The sequence below is a fragment of the Lissotriton vulgaris genome, chromosome 8 (assembly GCF_964263255.1).
Source record: "Lissotriton vulgaris chromosome 8, aLisVul1.2, whole genome shotgun sequence".
NCBI lineage: Eukaryota > Metazoa > Chordata > Amphibia > Caudata > Salamandridae > Lissotriton > Lissotriton vulgaris.
In genome coordinates, this window is record NC_141696.1 from 1,130,781,994 (window position 1) to 1,130,800,959 (window position 18,966).

At 44.8% G+C, this 18,966-nt stretch overlaps 1 protein-coding gene across 1 annotated transcript in view; it reads left to right on the top strand.

Moving 5' to 3' along the window:
• Positions 1-18,966, top strand: part of RCBTB2 (RCC1 and BTB domain containing protein 2) — a 557,466-nt gene that overhangs the window by 193,893 nt on the left and 344,607 nt on the right. The window contains exon 5 of the mRNA XM_086934986.1: positions 5,266-5,432. Coding sequence (XP_086791112.1) covers positions 5,266-5,432 — 167 coding nt within the window. The remainder of the gene's footprint in view (positions 1-5,265; positions 5,433-18,966) is intronic.

The following is an 18,966-nucleotide window of genomic DNA, read 5'->3' on the forward strand; positions in this document are numbered from 1 at the left end:
GATTACAGATGCTATCATGCAGATGAAATCCGGACGGGCTCCTGGGTCTGATGGACTGCCGGTAAAATTTTACAAAACCTATGCCTCAACTCTAGCCCCTATTCTGAAGGCAGTATTTTATTCGGCACTTGAAGAAGGATGCTTACCCGTTACTATGCGGGAAGCTTTAATCACCTCATTACTTAAACCAGGAAAACCCCCCAATGTACTGTGATTCGTATTGTCCCCTATCGCTACTAAATTGTGATACTGAGATACTCGCTACGGTCCTAGCGACCAGGTTAAACTTGTTGATGCAACGACTCGCACTGCCTTACCAGGTGGGATTTATCCCTAACCGGGCCACGGCACACAATCTTCGAAGTTTGGCCGCGGTACTGCAAGATATAGACCCCAATTGTTCTGCAGTGGCGGTGTTCCTGGACGCTACCAAAGCGTTCGACTCCCTACAATGGGACTATCTGCTGGGAGTACTGAGCCGCATAGGAATGCCCACTACTTTCCTCCAATGGATACAATTATTATACATCCGACCGGTAGCATCGGTGTTCCTTAATGGTTCAAGATCCTTCCCCTTTCCTGTGTTCAGGGGCATGCGTCAGGGCTGTCCCTTATCCCCTATCCTATTTGCCCTGGCAATAGAGCCACTAGCTGCCAAATTGCGTCAACACCACAACGATAGGGCGCTGATACACCCCTCCAGACAATTACTTATTTCATTATACGCAGACGACATGACGCTTTATGTTAAAAGACCGCAGGACAATCTCAACCCGGTACTGCGGGAAATCACAAAATTTGGGGCCATATCAGGTATACAGATAAATTGGTCCAAGTCTGCGGTTTTCCCCCTAACAGATAAAACCCGCCCACGTCAGTTAGATTAACCATTAGTTTGGGAATGGGACGAGCTCAAGTACCTTGGCATATATATATTACGAGAGATAGGGATGCTCTAATGAGACTGAACTATGGAACAGCTATGGACAAGATTACCGACTCCATCGCGAAATGGTTATGGCTCCCCCTCTCAATGGCGGAAAGAATCTCACTGATCAAAATGGTGATTCTGCCGAAGTTGTTGTACCTCTTCATCAATATCCCATACCACCCTGGTACATTTTTCTTCCACACACTTAAATCCCAACTCACTAGGCTTATATGGGGAGGAAAGCAAGCGCGTCTTATTCTACCCACGATGATGTTGTCCTTTCACAAAGGTACGATGTGCCTGATTTTGAATATTACTATAACTGCACGCAGGCACACTTTGCACCATATTTTTCCACCCGCCACCCTTCATGCCTCACCTGGCGGTGGAGGATGGCTATTTGGGCCTGACACCCCCTGCAGCTTACATTTTCACGAAAGTGAGGGAGCGGGAGGGAGACCCATCTACAGTAGACTGCACTGTTCTTGCATGGCAGAAAATTGCCTGAAAGCTTTAATCCCCAATGCTATACTCGCCCAAGATGACCCTGCTACGCAATCCCCTGTTACAAGTTACGTGTGAGGGCATCTGCCAGATGATGCTTGAGGACCTTCATTACTCCACTCGGGGAGACATCTACATAGGTGGGCAGTTCCATACCAAAGAGCAATTTTTGCCACACGCTCGCCCACAATAATGGATTCCTTTTCTGTACACCCGACTCCGCTAGAGTGTGAGGGCAATCACCCCTGCATTTCCCGAGGAACCACCGGTGATGGACCCCTTGCAATGCTTTCCTACAGACAGACCCCCCTAAACATGCCGTATCTCTTCTATATGAACACGCACAAGCAGCTGCCCCCTCGCGACCTATTAGAGCCAGGCAGGAGTGGGATAAAGACCTGGGCTCTCCACTGACGGATGAACAATGGGAGCGCAGCTGCGGGCAGACTGTCGCCATCACAGGATATAGCAGATTGCGACTTATTCATTTTAAAATTTTTACACAGATTATACCACAACCCGGCCAAACTCCATAGATTTCACCTCAGGGATGATGATAGGTGCGCTCTGTGTAGTAGGAACGGGTGAGTTTCTTACATCTGTTGTGGAATTGCCCCCAAGTGGCGACATTCTCGACACATGTATTTGGAGGCCTCTCGGACATGCTAGGGATTCAACTGACGCCGTGTATACTGGTTGCGCTGTTGGGTCTGTCACATGACATTAACACACTACATAAAAAGTTTCTTGCTATGGGGTTACTCCTGGCGAAGCGACAGGTGGCGTGCCGGTGGGGGAGGGAGCGTGCACCCAAATTCAAGTGCTGGGTCCATAACATGTCAACTTGGCAAGAAAACCTAAGCTACTATGCACAACTACATCCCACTAATCACGTCCAAAAGATATCTGGGACCCACTCACCTCCTACCTACTCGCGCAAGAGGCGAAACGCGAGGGAGAGGAGGAAGCCATTGAATCGGAGGTGGGTCACCCTGGGCAACATAGAAGGAACTGACTAATACATGCTATGGTGGGAAGCTGAAGTCAGGGGGAACCAGACACTGTTTCTACAAGTTAATGTATATTGCGGTACTGATGGGGAGGGATACGGGGGCTGAAGTGGGAAGCTAGGTAATATATGTGCCTTTTGTGAACTGTTTTATCTAACCTATGTACACTGCATTGATATTAATGGTCTGCACTACATGACGACAGGTCTTTCTATAATGGTAAGGATTAAGACGCTAGAATGCTCAATATCGTCAAAGACACTCGACGGGGGGGTTGGTGATGTTTTATACAGATTGATGTGGGAAGGTGCCACTCCCAGTGGAACGTAATGTAACTGTTGATTTGCGGATGTATTACTGCACTGATGTACCGCATAATTAATTAAGTTTTTGAAAAATTAGAAAACAAAAAGAGCCCACTCTGAGCCGGGCCGGGTATAACATGCCATATTTCAGTCCAAGATTCCTCCGAGAGTGGCCTTTATTCCATTATATTTCCGCCTGGCTTCCTGTACCATGATGGTGAAAAGTGGGAATAGTGAGAGTTTGGACCCCTGCCATAATATTTTGCCAGGCTCACGTTACATACGAAGCGCAGTGTCCCGGTCTCTGAAGTTCATAATGCGGGCTATTATTGGTTGAGGCGGGCAACCAGGATTAGACCTAGGACCCAGAGACCGGTGAGCCCGCTCCACCACAAATCCAGCTGTAAATGAGTCCCTCCCAAATAGATCAATTAAGATAGTCTCTACGAAAGTGTCCATGCGACCAGTAGCAGTGGATTCGGGCACGCCAAGAATTTGCACGTTGTTTCGGCGACTGCGTGCTTCCAAGTCCTCATTTTTGGTAGCAACATCTTTGAAGATTCGTTCAACATGCTCTAGCCTCTTGAGTGATTGCGCTGTGCCATCTTCGAGATCAGAGGTGCGGGACTCCATGACATCTAAGCACCTGTCATGTGCCTGGATCTTAACTCCCATATCCGCAATGTTCTTGTCTAAGGAGTCAAATCGAACATCCAGTGCCTTGAAGCCTGCACGCATCTCCTGCAAGAGAGACCCTATCTGGGCGTTGGACTCTTCAGGCGCACCAGTCTTCTGCCCTTCCTCTGCTATTTCGCTAGGCTGGTCTTGTTCGGTATCCGTCACCTTCTCAAAATGGCAGTGAATGCTGCTTCCGGTCTCTGCGGCCCATGCCTCGGTCTCACTTTCATCGCAGGACCTAGGGAGTATGCTAAGGGACGTGGATAATGTCAGCAGGGAGCCCTTAGTATTTCAACAATTTAAGGCAGTGTCACTAGTGTCCAACCATGCAGTGTGGTCTCATCTGTGCCTAGCTGCCAGCACGCCAGTGCCCAGGGCCAGTAGAGTGTTGCATATTGTAGGGCACCTGTGTTGCACTTGCGTAGATTGCACTGGTGTAGGAGCTCCCCCATCTGGAGCTGGCTGCATGGCAATTGAAGTTCCCCTGGCCCCGTGCACCAGCAGCGAGTAAGGCAACAACAGGGCAGTGAGGACTCTCCACCACCAGCAGCTTGCGTCTCAGGTGTAGGTGGCGTCAATGCGGGCACATCCGACAGGGAGTGGGGAGGGGAGAGAACGGCAGGGGGCAAAGCTGTCCGCTAGTCGGTGTGGATATAGGGCGCCCCTGTGTGCACACACTTCTGGACTCCAGTACAGGCCCTAGCTTGAAAACGAATGTGCACGCGGGCCCTGTCCCCGCTCACACTGGTGTGTGTGTGTTTGCACGCTGTTTGGGGTCCACCCCTGTACACGTACGCAGGAGGCCGACGGACCTCTTAATAGTGCTTCGCCGAGATTGCCGGCGTTCAATTATATAGCACACAAGCCCCCCCCCGCCTTATGATTATATCGAAGTCCCGCCGAGTGTGCCACATCCGCTGCAGCTTCTCCGCGTCTCCTCATCTCCTCCAAGTTCCACCATGTTGGATTTACGGGTAGAGCTGTAGCCCGTGTCGCATCTGTCTTTGCCGGCTGGATGTTCGATTCTGAAGGGCTCCTGTGGTTCCGGGGTCACTCCGCAGCAACAGGCAGCATAGTACAGCTGGAGAGTTGGTTGAATGTAAATTGCCAAAGCGGCTGGCGAAGCTCCAGAGTCGCACGACCAACTTAGTGTGCGGCTTGGCCACACCCCCCACAGATTTTAAAATTAATTCTGTTTCTGGGGGACCTTATTTCCTGACAAACTACTGATGAGAAACTTGCCATAATCATGTAGCGCACTGGTCAGAAGACTCATGTGACTTGTTCTAGCATCAGAACACATACCGGCTCTGTCAGAATTATAAAATGAGTACCTGTGTGTCACGTGGTCACTGGGTCAAGAGATTTTCAAACCTACAGCTATTTCTGTTCAAAATCTAATGTAAAATGGAAATGTTTGAAGGGGCATGCATTTTCATTATGTGACCGATGTGAACAAAGTAGAGGTGTGAAAATTAGGAACTTTTAACACTTTGTTTAGTTGAAGGAATCAGACGTTTTGCTATGTATTGCTTCACTGGTACCACTGTAGGTACGACTAGCCTTAATTGGATTCAGTTTCACAATTGAAGATATCCTGTTGCAGGTTTAAACATTTTCTGGTTATAGCTTTGTGCGAACATGTAAACAACATATTTACCCAGCTAAGATTTAAATGTACTAATACTGCTCTTCATACTTAGTTAAATAGTCCGTCTATCTTGAGTACAGATGACTACGTTGCTGATTTAATGGCACATTTTAAAATTATTTAATCAATCTATGAAAGCTGACCTAGTAATAGTCATGCTAATTGTTTTCATGTTTTTCAACACAGACGGTGAAGTGTACAGCTGGGGTCACAACGCCTACAGTCAGCTTGGCAATGGAACAACCAGTCCGGTACTGACCCCATGCCAAGTCTCAACTAATTTGGTAAACAAGAAGGTCACCGCTGTTGCTTGTGGCTCTCACCATTCCATGGTGTTGACCTCTGATGGGGAGGTAAGAATCAGGATGCGTAGCTGTATGACACGTTTGTGTGATTTATTTATGGAGGAACACACTAATTGTTAGTTATTAAATTGTGTTTATTAACCTGAACATAAGCGTAATTCATATTCCAATATATTTTTACTACAAAACGGTGAATATTTCAGTTGGGATTTTTTTCTAGGAGACAGTTCAGCGGTGCTTCAGTTTTGTTGTCCATAACAGCGTGTTTTCTGTGTGTTCATATATACTTTTTTTCTGTGCAAAATACATGTTAAGCGATGTGTGTTGGTGGGTTGCAACAAAGTTTGCCGTGGTACACTTGCAACAGCAAAAAAAGAAAAAAAAGGGTGGAAGGGTGCAGTCTTCTTAACTCTTACCCAAGCATCATTTCTCTGCAAACTATTTTTTACCCACAGTACAAAAGTATGCATTAGAATTTACAGTTTCTCATAATATATATCTCTGCATGCACCAGGACATGTCTTCATGGCTCCAGTGGCTGCGAGAGGTCTAATTTTGGTTGTTCAGAATATTTGTTTCTGTAGGTATACACTTAGATTTAGATTTTTTTTTATAAACATTTTATTTGAGTTTTGCTATGAAGTTATCAAACAAAAACCAATTGCAAAGGTACATTCCACTCCCCACAACCCAGTAGGTACATGGAGCACCCACAGTTCACGGAAGCATGGTATTAAACTAAATATCTCGGCATGGTTCAGTTGGCCGTCCTTCTCTTCCTTTAGGCCTTCTTCATCACAGTCCAAACCCTCCCTGCACTTCCTTGTCATACTCTCATTTATGTTACCTCTGCCCCCTAGATCCCTGCAGACCACCCTCCCCATACCTTGTCAATTTTTTGGGAGCATCCCCTTCCCTCGTAGGTCATTTTTTCCATTACCATACATACATACATTCCACACATTCAGTCCTGTATTCTAGGGTATATTTCACTACCTCACTTTTTTGGTGATTTCACTTTTTACAAGTGTGAGGCCCAGGTTAATCAGTGTTTGCTGGTAAGACAGTGCGGTCCAGTTCCTCCAAATTCTCAGCATTACGAGGGATGCATGCATGTCAATACACACTCGCAAGGAATCCTCTAGTTTATTGTACTACCTTTGCTCACTATCCTCGCAGTTTAGGGCATTCCCACAATATATGTAGGAAGGTACTCTTTTGACTGCAGCTTGGAGGCTTTTATAATTTTCTGCCCTACCCAGTTTATGCAGAAGGATATGGGATTGGTATATTCTATGAAGGGTTTTTATTGGATGAGGAAGAAGCTTGCCTTTATTGCTACCTCGCTTCGGGAATTGTAGTCTATCTCTTCAGTCGGCATCGTCTAAATCTCCTATGTTTCTTTGCCAATTTTCCCTTAACTGGTTCAGTTCACTGTGTTTATTTATCATTAGTCTGTTGTACGTGAAGAGAGATCACTTTTGTTGTCATGTGTCCATCTAGTAATCTTCTCTCTGGAGAGAAATCTTCTTAGGTCAGCTCCCAGGGTGGGATCCTTGCTAGTAAAGCGTGCGTAAGTAAGTATTAAAATATTTGTATTGTGGTCATTTTGTATTCTATCTGGAGGTGCTCAAAGGTTACTGAATCATTTGCGTCCCACACGTCGTCCATGGTAGACAGACCTATATAGTCTCATTTTTTAAAACCTAGCAACCCTGTCATAGGGCCGAGTCTTGTGCCATGCCACAAGGGTGTCTTTAATGTTAAACAGCGTTCTCTGTTTCTCCATATAGTGCATGCAAGTAACCTTTCTGTCCCAGCTTTGCTCGGTTTATCCTAAATTCTGGGTCATCTGGTGGTGCGTATGCTGATTAATTTACATTACTGACCTGGGCTACTTTTGAAACAATAATCTTTATCAGTATATCTTTGCTTATCACAATAATCCATGAACCTATCTTTTCCCAGATCCCAGGTTTTCCTAATGGATAAATCAAATTTACAGTGTTAGTAATGTTATCAATATATTTGTTAATACTCTCGCTATTATATGGAATGCACGTGTATGGCTGAGTTTTCACAAGTTTACAGTTCTCTTATATGCATCCTTCAAAGCAGTCCCTATAGAAGGGATCAAAATGTCAAACACATCTAATATTTGTTGGCCTACAGTTACTTTTTCATTCTCCCATCATGCACATTGCTCAAACTATTCACATGATAAATTTTAGGAAAAACTAAAGGTAGATAACAAAGACCTGCCAAACCATGTGGGTGTACAAATTGTACTCTCAACACTACCTAGCATATAAGATGTATCTCTATTTGTAAAAAACTTAAGTGGTAAGATCAGTTTTAATAGAGATATGGAGTTGTGTAATACTAAAGAGAGATTAAAGATAAGAGCCAGGACAACTTCCCCGAGACTTTCCCAGAAATATTTAACTTGGAACTTAGATCATGGAACAAGGCCCTAGTTCTCCTTATTTCGATTAAATCACCTACCCCTAAATGATTTAACAGCACACTGGTCCCAGAACTCGAGAAATGGAAAGAATTGTAATTTTTGTGAACTGAGCATTTAAAACCTGGATCATGTTTTGTTTGTTCGTCCAGCACTGGCCTTTAATCGTCGTCGCTGGCTTAGGCCGATGTTTTTACAAAATGGTGTTAAGGATGTAGCTTCAGCTCGAGACTATCTTTTTAGTCCCAAAAATGAAGCAATTTGTGCAAAACTGCTCAATTTTTTCAGGGAATTTATGTACATATTTTAATTGTATATTTTTCAAATGGGATGTAATTTCTGAGCCGTTGCCCCACTATGTATTCGTAATATCCTCTCTTATCTACAAATGTAAAACTTCGCATTTTTCTGTCCACAATTTTTAAGGCTTTTGCATATTTAATTTTTAACTTTCATTGTAAATTTTTACATGATGCGGTTGCTTTTTAATTGTTATTTGCACAATTCATGACATGCCCTGTTCCCTCATTGTTGGCTGATAATTCCAAACTTTACTCCTTGAAATTGCTATATGTTGATCCGGTTGCTTTCTATTTGTTATTTGCACAATTCAGGATATGCCTTGTTCCTTCATGGTTGGCTGCCAAATTCTAATTTTACTCCTTGAAATTGCTATAGGTTGAATAAAACTGTATTCGAACTGATTTTTCATTATTTAGCTGTCACAAGTTTTTATTACACTTCATGTATTAATTGGTATGTATCTTTTTAAGTGGACCTCCATTAGAGCTCCAAAACTTTAATAAACTGAATTGAATTAAATTCAATTCAATTCAATTCAATTCAATTGAATTGATGTGTCTATAATATAATTATAAGAACACACACTATACTGTATCATAACTTGGTTATGCCTCTCATTTATTGTCATTGGCATCATACAAACACCCCCTTCCTTCTCTTTCCAAAGTCTGAGACTAGGATGTATTTGTCAATGTGTAATCACAGTCTCTTCCCTTTTATTTAAATCTAATTTATTCTGAACTTCAGTTATATTCTCTAATAAAATTCCACTCTGCATCAGTCAATGCACACATTCTGAATATTAGCACTTCCAATCGTAGTACCATGAAACACTAAAGAACCACTATAATGTTCAGTTGCTTCAAGATTTGAAATACCAGCTAAGTAATTTATCAGAAGAGCATAATCTACTTTAAAGTCTTCTAAATAGTCCTAGCGCATAATAATAGAATAATTACCTGCACACAATAGACGATAAAAAAGAGTAATTTGTGTCTGGCTTCCTGATTGTGCTTGAGGGATGGAATATACTGTTACAACTGAGAAGGTGCTATACGGACTGGAGGAACGTCTATCGGCGGAGGAGACTGATCGAGCACACTCTGTGCTCCCGCGAATCGGCCGTGGTCCGAGGGAAGGCTCCCGGACTCAACTGAAAAAGTCGATCTGACTAACACCTTGGGATACCAGGCGCCAAGGGGCACACCATTTAGAAGGTGCCTAGTCTGCAGACAAAATTTGTTCTTTGACCTATAAAGACGATCAGGGTTTTCACTACAAGCCTACCCTCCAATATCCTTGACCAGGGATCCTCTCCCCTCCAAAAAAGTGATCCGATATACTTCACCACATCCATACAGTTATTGGTACGGACGATATTACTTCCACCAACAATCCCAACTGCTATTTATCGTATATGATCAGCCACTTCACTCATATTCATCTTTCACGCCCTGAAGAAGTCCCTTTTGGGACGAAACGCGTCAGCTATTCTTCAACATAAATGGAACAATAAAGTGGATTTTTTCAAAAAAAAATTGGACATCACTTGCATCGTTTTTGTAATAAGTTTTGTGACAAATATCTCTCACAAATTCTATTTGTGGTGCATCTGAGCGTATGTATGAAACTGAGAAGTTTGTGTATAAATCCAAGGGCTGCCCTGAGAAACATGATGAGATTTCAAGGGACTGGCTAGTTTATTCCGATACCCTAGCACCAAAGGGGTAGGTTTAGCATGGCTACTGAACTTTGATTTCCATTGCTGAGGGGGGGTGATCTGGGGGTGGGGGGTCAATGGTACAGGGGGGTGGTACTGCCCTGTGATTTTTCTGGGGGGTTTTGCGGCACCATTTCTGTAATTGTTGTCTAATTCCTTGTATATGATCTGGAAACCAATGAAGAGAGTTGTAAAAAGCAAAAAAAAAGAATAACTTGTACCTAAGTGTACCTTAAGAAACAGCATATGTAGAGTACAAAAATAGCAATCAGACAAATTCTTTATAAATATCATTTTTCAACATGTAAATGTTGTATTCAGATTCTTCATTACTATTTCTAATTTCTAACCTATAATTTTTAGTACTATTCAGAAATGTTGGGTTATTAGTAGAGTTTGGGATATACACAACAGGAGGAAATGTATACAATAACATAGAAATAAAGCTGAAATAAGAATTACTACAATTATTTGGAAAGATATCCAAATTCTTTTTTTTGTAAAAGATATTTTCTTCAACACTTTTCAAAATAGTCTTTCAAAATAAATTCAATCTTTATAGCAAAGTTGTAAAAATTTAAAAGGATCAGTTCTTCTCAAATATCATACCAATTACAAACAAAAATTATCCAGAGGAAACATTAATTCAGTATTTCAAAAGTTTCAGAGCAACAGATTACTTTTTCATCTGTAAGCTTATTTAGCATTGATGATTCCATGGTTAATTTGGTCTTTCACTTCACAGTGGCTCTTGGATATCTTTAAGCAAACATTTAAGATCTTTCAAGTCAATCTTTTTTTTCATCCAGTAAATATTAGCCATATATGCCCATTCAGGAGCTGCATGCTTCTACATGCAACTCTCCCACTTATAGGTCTTCTTGTTGGAAACCTTTCAGATGATGATTCTCCAGTGTTCATCTCAGATTCTTTGTCAGGAGTTTCTGTTCTGCTTTAGCTTATTTTTTTTTACCACTATGCTCATATCTGCTTTTTGCTGTTCTGCTTCTTTCTCTCACACACTTCTGGTTGGATTAGCTTGAATCAATCTTCAATCTTCTTCATTTTCTTGATCTGCTCAACTTTCATGAAGCCAGTGGGGCTGGGAACGTTTACTAACTCATTCCATTCTGTGCCATGGCAATCATTTTCTGTTGCATAGGATTAATTTGAGGCACAATTTGTGTCCTATTCGCATATGGCTTTACATTAAATCTAGATTTTTCTTCCAGTGACCTTCTTTACCACACAAACAGAAAGCTCCAGATCTCACCATGCCATTGTAAGAATTGTTGTTCGCATCTCTGCCTGTACCTCCACCTCTTGGAGGACCCTGAAATTGCGCACGGCCTTCTTGTGTTACCAATGCTAGCCCACCTTGCTGAAATAATTCGGTCTGCAACAACATACATTTCTCCTTCGATTTCTTTTTGGATTTGCAATAATCACTACAATGTTTCCCTAGGCTAATATTTTGTCCAGCGTTTTTACTCGCCAACATATCACACTCTGCTGAAGTGGAAAGTCCACTCTGGGCCAAACCCAACATAATAGCTGAAATACAACCTGATGTGGCTTCCTTTACTAGATCTTCTATTCCATTGTGTTGCCTGTAAATGTGCATCAATCTCTGTGCATGATCTTACTCAATCCCATTTTGTGTCGTTCTCATAATTTTTGGCCAATTAACCTGTTTTGCAGGAACCTTTCCCTTCAAATGTTCAATAACCTCCGCATACTTCTCCCTCATCTAGGTTCAAGACTTACATATATAGGAACCTCCCAGAGCAACTCACAGTATTCAGGGATTTTTATAACAAACTTTACTCTTCTAAGAGGGGCTCCCCACTTGACCTGGCGGGTGACCTAGATGACAATGCATTGGCCTGGTTGGGGGAGGTCCAAAGGAATTTTCTTAGCCTAGATTTAGAATTAGATGAGATCACCGAGGCTATAATGCAGATGAAGTCCGGACGGGCTCCCGGGTCTGACAGACTTCCAATTGAGTTCTATAAAACATATGCTTCAATTTTAGCCCCCATCCTGAAAGAGGTCTTTTATTCGGCTTTGGAGGAGGGATGCCTGCCGGTAACCATGCGGGAAGCCTTGATCACCTTTTTATTAAAACCAGGGAAACCCACCACGCTCTGTGACTCGTATCGACCCTGTCGTTTCTAAACTGTGATACCAAGATACTCGCCCAGTTCCTGGCGACCAGACTACATTTATTGATGCAGCGACTTGCACTGCCAGACCAGGCAGGATTTATTCCGAATCGAGCCACGTCGCACAATCTCAGAACCCTAGCAGCTGTTTTGCAGGATATTGACCCCAATTGTTTGGCAGTGCTCCTGGACACTACCAAAGCGTTCGATTCCTTGGAATGAGATTACCTGCTGGGAATTCTGACTCACATGGGAATGCCTGCTGCCTTCCTCCAGTGGCTACAACTACTGTACTCCCGACTGGTTACCTCTGTGCTCCACAATGGCACTAGGTCTCCCTCGTTCCCTGTTTCCAGGGGGATGTGTCAGGGATGTCCCCTTTGCCCAATCTTATTTGCCTTGGCAATAGAACCGCTAGCTGCTAAATTGCGCCAGCATCGTAAGGATAGGGCGCTGGTGTACCCCTCCAGGCAACTGCTTATCTCATTATACGCAGACGACATGACGCTCTAGGTTAAGAAATCGCAAGACAACTTCAACCCGGTATTGAGGGAAATCACTAAATTTGGGGCCATATCAGGAATACAAATTAATTGGGCCAAATCTGCAGTTTTCCCACTCACAGATAAGACCAAACCTCACCAGTTAGATTACCCACTAGTTTGGGAACTGGAAGAGCTCAAATACCTGGGCATACGCATCGTCAGGGACAGAGATGCATTAATGAGATCAAATTACGGCACCACTATTGACAAGATTACGGACTCTATCACAAAATGGCTACGACTCTCCATCTCTATGGCAGGGAGAATCTCATTAATCAAAATAGTGCTTTTACCAAAGCTGCTGTACCTTTTCATTAATATCCCATACCATCCAGGTCCCTTTTTCTTCACCACACTTAATTTCCAGTTCACTAGACTTATATGGGGAGGGAAACAAGCGCGTCTGAATCTGTCAACTATGATGCTGCCCTACCACCAAGGAGGAAATGATGTGCCAGATTTTGAATATTATTACTACTGCGCGCAGGCTCACTTTGCGACATATTGGTTTCACCCCCTACCTTTTATGCCCCACTTGGCGGATGAGGATGGCTATATGGCCCAGATACTCCCTGCGGCTTATATTTGTACGGCAGTGAAGGCGTGGGAGAGAGATCCGTCAACAGTGGATTGTACTGTCCTTGCATGGCAAAAAATAGCCCGTAAGCTTGAGTCCCAGGTGCTCTACTCTCCCAGGATGACATTGCTGCGCAATCCCCTGCTGCAAGTTATGTGCGGAGGCATCTGTCGGAAGATGCTTGAAGATCTTAATTATTCTACTTGGGGAGAGCCATTTATCACTCCAGGCACAGTATTACAGCTTTGAATTGGTAAAATACCAACTCAAGCTGTAATACTGTCCCTGGAGTGATAAATGGCTTTTGTCATTTTACAGCTCGGCAAGGACAGCACTGTGCTAGTCCTATGCTTAAAGACTTTGCTGTAGAAATGGGAAAAGACTTTGACCTTTTCTATCTCGGCGTGGATAGCACTGTGCTAATCCTATGCTTAAAGACTTTGATAGAAAAACAGACATTTGAGGTGAGCCGATTTAGAGTGTCGCTGGTGTTGAGAGTGCTCTAACAGGAGCTGCTTTCCACCTAAATTTAAGCACTACCCAGAGTTCTCTCCTTCTTTTTTGCATAATTTATGCGTCACTCTATGCCTGAAAGGGTTTTGTTTTGACTTATACTGGGTGCTCCCTTGTGTCTGGACAAAGCTATACCTCTCTGAAGAGCTCTAATTAGAGGGAAACACTGTGTCAGGGGTTGCTTTTACTCATTTCAGGTTGGCTTGAGTTGGTATTTTACCAATTCAAAGCTGTAATACTGTGCCTGGAGTGATAAATGGCTTTTGTCATTTTACAGCTCGGCAAGGACAGCACTGTGCTAGTCCTATGCTTAAAGACTTTGCAGTAGAAATGGCAAAAGACTTTGTCCTTTTCTATCTCGGCGTGGATAGCACTGTGCTAATCCTATGCTTAAAGACTTTGATAGAAAAACAGACATTTGAGGTGAGCAGATGTAGAGTGTCGCTGGTGTTGAGAGTGCTCTAACGGGAGCTGCTTTCCACCTAAACTTGAGCACTTCCCAGAGTTCTCTCCTTCTTTTTTGCATAATTTATGCGTTACCTTATGCCTGAAAGGGTTTTGTTTTGATATATATTTTTTTAAATCTTTTTATTAAAACATCATCAGTAAATGAACATCAGGCGACAATTGAAACTGTTGTAAGCTTCATCATTTCTTTCCATACATCAGAATAGTGAAAGTGGATCAAGGGGACTCACGCACCTCTTCGTCATCTTGGCGCACCGGGGGCTCACAGATATCTCCACGGTAGTGATTCCAAGCCTCCCAAATCTTCCCCCACTTTCCAGGACACCCCCCTGGCTGCATATACTGCGCGTTCTCGAAACATGCACCAATCCAAATCCTCCGCCCATTTCTCTACTCGGGGCGACTGGCTTGCCCCCCACAGCTGAGCAATATTACGCTTAGCTACCATGTATGCTAATGTCGCCCATTGCTTTCTGTACGTATTCAAATCTGTGAGCTCCCAGACATTTAGGATACACCTGCGGGACTCCGGCCTCATCTCCATCCCAGGACCTCTCGCATCTTATCGTGGATCTCCCCCCAGTATGTCTGTACCCCTGTGCAGTGCCACAAAATATGCATAAACGTTCCAAGTTCTCAGCATCCCCTCCTGCTCTCCCCACCCCCCGAACCGCCCATACGGATCAAACTCGGTCCCGTAACATATGACCTATGTAAAATCTTTATTTGCACCAGCCTGAGCCACATCTGTATCCCATCACCCGTGGAGAGGAGACCGCCTCCCTCCAGTCCTCCTCATCGAATTCCAGCCCATCCTCACTCCAGCGCGCTTTAATAAGGGCCAGGGGATCCTCCATGTTATGTATAAATTTCCTGTAAATTAAAGAGATGGTCTTCTCAGGGAGGTGACCATCCAACACCCGGTCCTCAAGGGGGGAGGCATCTGAAAGCATTGCACCCTTGGGAATATGTGTGCGCAGTGCATGGCTAATCGGAAGGTAGCTGTAGTGTTCCCGGTCGTGAAGGTGGTACGGCTGCTGAAGAGATTGAAAAGTGTGGACCGTGCGCCCCCCCCATCTTTAATTCTTTAATCTGTGTGATCCCAATGAGGTCCCATTTATCAAAGCCCTTAGACTTCCACAGACTGCCCAATTTCTCTGAACTCCACAGCGGGGTGGCAAGTGTAAGCCTCCCCTCCACCTTCAGATATCTGTTAGTCGCGTGCCACACCTGAACAGTGTGTGCCGTAGTTCCCGCTAAGGGGATTCAACAGGGTTTGGCATAGTGCTCTCGTGAAGTCGCTCCCTGGCACTTGCCCGCGGTCCATGGCGTATCACGGGTCCCCTGGGGGACCGTAAATAGCGTGATTCACCGCGGACAGCTGTGAGGCCTAATAATATTTACGTAGGTCTGTTAGACCTATCCCCCTGTCGTACCATGGAAGAGTACGTTTAGTGAATGCGATACGGGGCTTTCCGTCCCACAAAAGCTGCCTCTGTAGGGACTCTATATCTTTAAAGTACGAGTTCGTGATTGGGTCCATCACATTTTGGAGAGCATACAAAAACCGGGGAAGGGCCAGCATTTTAAAAAGCACTGCTCTACCCAGAAGGGAGAGCGGCAGCGCCTTCCAGCGCACCACATCTCCCCTTAGCTGAGTCAGTGGGGACACCAAATTGATGAAAAATAGTAGCTTTGGGTCAAGCGTTACGTAAATGCCGAGGTATTTAAACCCTACCGGTTCAATTCGTATCGGGAAAGTATGGGGAATTATCGGTGGATCCCCCCTGAGTACATAAAGAACCGATTTCGACCAATTAATTGCGAAGCCTGAGTATCTCCCAAAAATCGCAAGCACATCTAGGAAACATATCAGTGATCCCCTCGGATTAGTGAGATAGAGCAAGATATCGTCCGCTTATAAAGAGATCTTGTCCTCCAGTCCAGCGTCCAGCGCAGGCCACAAATCGACAAGGCCCACCGAACCCAAGCCGCGAGCGGCTCCAGGGCCAGGGCAAAAAGGAGCCGGGACATGGGACAACCCTGCCTCGTACCCCTACCGAGGGGGATGTCGGAGGACTTCCGATTGTTAATGACAACTCTGGCTAGAGGGGCCGCATACAGGAGACGCACCCAAGTAGTAAACTCAGACCCAAAACCCATCTTCCCCTACACTGCAAACAAGTATTGCCATTCGACCCTATCAAAAGCCATAGTGGCATCTAAGGATACCAGTACCGCCGGCTCCTGTACCATGTGTTACCTGCCCAGCACCCATATATATATATATATATTTTTAAACTTTATTTACCATTTTAGTACAGCATAACAAAGCAATCACAGTTGTTCACTGTCTTTACAATTGAAGCAGATGAGATGACGCCTGATATAGCCCCCAGTTTCTGTCAAAACAGTTAGCCGCATATTGTCCCAATAGACAGCTTAGATCCACTACTGCTCTTCAACTAGTGGTACCACGTTCCAGGACAGTGTCCTGGGGAGACAGGCGTTTCGTGGTGACAGCAGCCAAACTTTGGAATGCTGTACCACTCCAGATTCGCTCCACCCCATCTTTGATCCAGTTTCGTAATATGATAAAAACTTGGTTGTTCAATCAGTAAACCTAGCCTCTGTATTTAGCATTGAATCTGTAGCGCCGAGACGCCTAAGGGCATTTATTCGCGCTGTACAAATTTCAAAAATAAATAAATAAATAAAATATATCAATACAGTAGTTGTCCCGGCATATATCAATAATAAAAAAGAAAAAGCCAAGTTTTAAAATTCAATCCCAAAAGCCTGGTCCCCTCTCTGAGCAGAACCACCCATCGCACAGCAGCTAGTCAATGAGTCCATCTAAACCCGACAGTTACAAGTGTGGTCATTTAGTCAGGAAGATGCGGTACCAGTAGAGAGCAACAGAGCAATGGATGGTGAACAATAGGAAACAGTAAAACAGGTCACCCCTCCCTGGCCGGGACTATGCCCATTCCAGTTACGAGTCAGCGGCTTGACGAATGGTTTCCACATAGGACCTGTATGGTCTCCAAATATCTTTGGGGCGGGAGGCGTTAGGAAGTGTGCTGGAATGTACTTCGCTACTGGTGTTACAGTAAGCCAGGCTATTTAGCCAACTCTGCAAAGTGGGAACAGTACTACGGCAACAGTGTTTAGCGATTTCCCTCTTGGCCAGCAGCAAATAAATGGATACAAATGTCCTGACGCGTTTGGGGAAGTTAACCACATAACCCATGAGTGCCACTTCAGGCGTGGGGATGAGGGATAACTCGGTCATGTCACCTAGTGTTTTGTGTACCTTCTCCCAATATGGCTGTGGTTTAGGGCAGGTCCAGGTAAGGGGTGCAAAATCAGCTTGTGGGGCATCGCATCTATGTTAGGTGTGGTGTCTAGATGGATCCAATCTATGGCTTCTGGCAGGGGTGATGTATATTCTACGCAATAATTTGAAATGTAGGGGTTTGTGCCTGCTGTTTAATTAAATTTTGTTTGTCACTGCACAACATTTGGCCCATTGATCGTCCTTGATGGAATGGCCCAAGTCGACCTCCCAGTCCCCGCGAATCCGGCTATCGCCGACCGGTATCATCCCAAGCATGCCTTGAATGAATGAATAAAGTATTTATAGAGCGCACGGTGGCCAAACGGCTTCCTGGCGCTGAGCTCTACTGAACAGAACAAACAGGGCCAAGGAAGTTAAGCGGGGTAGGCCTGGGCAAACAAGAATGTTTTGAGCGCTTTACGGAAGTGTGAAAAGAAGGGGATAGAACGCATGGAGAGAGGGAGGGAATTCCAGAAGCGGGGGGCAAGGACAGAGAATCTGGTTCCACCAGTGCGGGATTTGCGGAAACGGGGAACAGTGAGGAGGGCCGAAGAAGATGAGCGGAGGGTACGGACAGGGGTGTGAGAGGAAATCAGGGAAGTGATGAACGCCGGAGCAGAGCGATCAACAGCCCGGAAGACTAGGCAGCCTAGTTTAAACAAGGAACGTTGCAAAACAGGAAGCCAGTGGAGGGATTTGAGAACAGGGGTGATATGGTGAGTTTTGGGAAGGTGAAAAATGAGTCGGGCAGCCTGATTTTGGATTGCTTGAAGGCGACGGGTTTCGTAGGCAGGGATACCCACGAACAAGCTGTTTCCATAATCAAGGCGGGAAGTGATGAGGGCCGAAATAATAATTTTAAGAGAATCAAGGGAAAAGAAACGGGAAATTTTTCGAATAAGACGGAGGGAAAGAAAACAAGAAGACACAACAGAACTGACCTGGCCGTGCATAGACAGGTCATGGCTGACCTTAATGCCCAGCGTTTTGACAGAGGGGACAGGGGTGGGAGGGGGACCAAAGATAGGGGGCCAAAAAGCAGAGGACCAAGGGCTGGACGAGCCGCCGGTCAAGACAAGCTCAGTCTTGTCTGGATTGAGCTTGAGGTGATTGGCGCCCATCCACCCCGAGATGAAAACCAGAGTAGAGCGAAAAAAAGATAGAGAATGAGAAGAAGAGGAAAGATCGAAGACGAGCTGGAGGTCATCTGCGTAGTTGTACACAGAGACCCCCAGATCGAGAAGAGAGACAATAAGGGGACGAATGTAAAGATTAAAAAGAAGAGGGGAAAGGGAGGAACCTTGGGGAACCCCACAGGACACCGGGAGGGGGGGGGCAGAAAAACCAGGGAGGTGAACAGCTTGTGAGCGTCCTGTGAGAAAGGACGTGATCCAGGAAAGAGCGGGCCCCCGAATGCCCGCTGCGCTGACACGGTCAAGAAGGATGGTATGATCGACCGTGTCAAACGCAGCGGACAAGTCGAGGAG